The sequence below is a fragment of the Haliaeetus leucocephalus genome, unplaced genomic scaffold (genome assembly GCF_000737465.1).
Source record: "Haliaeetus leucocephalus isolate CR32 unplaced genomic scaffold, Haliaeetus_leucocephalus-4.0 Scaffold175, whole genome shotgun sequence".
NCBI lineage: Eukaryota > Metazoa > Chordata > Aves > Accipitriformes > Accipitridae > Haliaeetus > Haliaeetus leucocephalus.
The window spans coordinates 162,482-164,944 of NW_010972611.1; the positions used below are offsets into that span (position 1 = coordinate 162,482).

The 2,463-nt window shown below is 58.0% G+C and overlaps 1 protein-coding gene across 2 annotated transcripts in view; it reads right to left on the reverse strand.

Moving 5' to 3' along the window:
* Positions 1-282: 282 nt before the first annotated feature.
* FDPS (farnesyl diphosphate synthase) overlaps positions 283-2,463 on the reverse strand; it is a 2,449-nt gene continuing 268 nt past the window's right edge. The window contains exons 2-9 of one of the 2 annotated variants that reach the window (XM_010564014.1): positions 2,297-2,437; positions 2,139-2,219; positions 1,920-2,042; positions 1,598-1,686; positions 1,254-1,326; positions 1,034-1,111; positions 823-957; positions 283-526 (exon numbers count right to left, since the gene is read on the reverse strand). In XM_010564014.1, the coding sequence (XP_010562316.1) occupies positions 326-526; positions 823-957; positions 1,034-1,111; positions 1,254-1,326; positions 1,598-1,686; positions 1,920-2,042; positions 2,139-2,219; positions 2,297-2,437 (921 nt within the window). In that variant the 3' untranslated portion in view covers positions 283-325. Of the gene's footprint in view, positions 527-822; positions 958-1,033; positions 1,112-1,253; positions 1,327-1,597; positions 1,687-1,919; positions 2,043-2,138; positions 2,230-2,296; positions 2,438-2,463 lie in introns of those variants that run through there. The other variant, XM_010564015.1, reaches the window with a different exon arrangement.

Here is a 2,463-nt window from a genome sequence, read left to right on the forward strand (position 1 = left end):
CAACCCCTGCGGCCGGAAAGCGTGGGGGTGCTGGCATCCCCCCGCCCCCCACCCCGGTTCAGCCCCATCCCCAGACAACACCAGGCAGCGACACGACCACAATAATTTATATTTATTGACACAGAGGCTGGCGGATGATCTACAAAACCCCCAGCAGCCCCCACACGCGGTCTACAAACAGCCCCTGGCACCCCACCCCAGGGCAGGAGACCCACTTGATGGTGGGGCAGGGACCAGCTCGAGGCAGCTACGGGCGGGGGGGGGCGGGGGCAAACCCACCAGGCCCCCTTAGCAAAGAGCAAGCAGTCCACAGGCAGGCCCACCATCACTTCTGGCGCTTGTAAATCTTCTGAGCTAGGCCAAGAAAGATCTCCTTGGGGAGGCGGTTGGCATGCTTTTTGATCAGCTCCTGCAGGCGCTGATAGCTGCTCTCCTCATACTCCTGAAAAGCAGCCCTCATGCCCAGAGATTCATAGAGCTCCTTCACCTTTGCCACCTTCTCAGGCTCCTTACAGCCATAGTTCTCCTGAGAAAACACCAGAACAAGTCAGGTTGAGGTCCAGCTTATGGCCACCGCCAGAGCTGCTCGTTCAAAGCATGGCAGGAGTCACCTCTTGTTCTCCCTGCTACTGTCTTACACTACTCACAACAACCAAGCCTTCTCCCAGCCAGGTAGCAGCACAGTGCAGCTCTGCAGGCCAGCACATGGCTTTTCAAGGTGTATGTTATGGCATTACATTCCCTCTACACTGTGTCCTCAGGGAGGGAGTCCACACCACCTCTCCCCCATCTCCAGGGGGTTTGTCAGCCTGGTGGTGTTACCTCCAGGATCCACCTCTGGTCTGGTGTGACCCGACGCAGACACTCCACCACCAGCCAGCTGCACTTATTGTCCTGGATATCAGTGCCAACCTTGCCCGTCAGCTCCGGGTCCCCAAAGCAGTCCAGGTAATCATCCTGTACGAAGATGGAAACACGTGAGCACCCCAACCAGTGTCTTACAAGCACTGAGTGACGGGGAGCCACCTCCTACCTGGATCTGAAAGAATTCACCCATCTCCAGCAAGATCGCTTTGGCATTGTCATGCTCCTCCTTACTGTCAATACCAGCCTAAGAGGGGGGGGAAAAGGAATAAGCCCTTCCAGTACTTGCCTTCCACCCTTACTTTTCCCATGTCCCAAACTCCCCCCACTCCTCGACAGCCTCATACCAAAGGTTAGGTCCCTCCTGAGACTGTTTGCATAAAACTCACCATGTACATGGCAGCGGCCACGGGCAGGTAGAAGGAGTAGAATGCCGTCTTGTACTTAACAATTGCCTTATACCTGTGACAGGGGAAAGACACTCAGTGACAAAGCCCAGGCCTTCCTCTCCCATCAGGGCTCTGCAGATCAGGGCCAGCAGGAAAAAACAGCATCTCCCTCCAAACCAGCCCCCAAGCTCTGACAGCGTGAGCAATATTCGCTCGGCAACGCCTGGTAGGTGACAGCAGCATTTCACCAAGCCGTTGTCTCTCTTACACAGTCTGGAAGGGACTGCAAGCAGAGCCAACCTGCCACAACAGGGCTGGCATCTCTGCCCTTTCCACCTCTTTACCTCTGCTCACTGAAGCGATTCAAATCCACCTGAGAAACAGGAGCGGTGATGAGGTCCAGCATCTGCCCAAGCTCGGTCTGGTAGGCAGTCTGAAGAGGAAAGAAAGGATTTATTCATCCCGCAGGGAAGTCCCAACAGCACACTGAAAACCCCAAACCCAAGCCCCATTTTGACTCCTCTCCGAGTCTGAAGGAAGGGTGCACGCCTGGCAGGATGCCCCGGAACTTAAGGAAGAGTCTGAGACCTGCACACCACCAAACATCCAGAAACGGCCCAGACCCAAGGTAAATCTGTGGGAAGGGGATGCAGGGGCCAGGCTCACCTGCAAGAAAAGCTCCAGCAGGCTCAGGTAGTAGGGGCGCTCCCCACAGTACTTCTTCAGCAGCCTGTAGACAGATGACTCGAGGAGAAAGGCATCGTTGACGGCATCCAGACCGATCCCCTCCTGCACCAGGAGGGCAGGGAGGTGTCACAAAACACCTTGACCCCACAGGACTCCCTGCCCTCCCCCAGCGGACAGGGGCCTCCTGAACCCTCTCACCTTCTTATACCAGCAGAGCTGCCCCCGGCGGGTGAGGGACGCATCCATGATGTCATCAGCCACCAGGAAAAAGGCTTGGAACTGCAAGAGGCTGGGTTAGGGGGCTGTGGGGGTCCCTACGGGATACCCACGGGGCCCCCGTCTGCCCCAGCTCTTACCAGCTCGATGCACCAGCCGACGGCCAAGGCGCACCGGAGGCTCTCCGGGTCCTGCTGCCCGGGGGCCGCCAGCTCCCGGAAGGCGGCCAGCACCGTCAGCCCGCGGTTGCACTTCCCGCCTGGCACGTTGTACTCCAGCACCTGCGGGCAGCCAGGAGCGGGCAGCC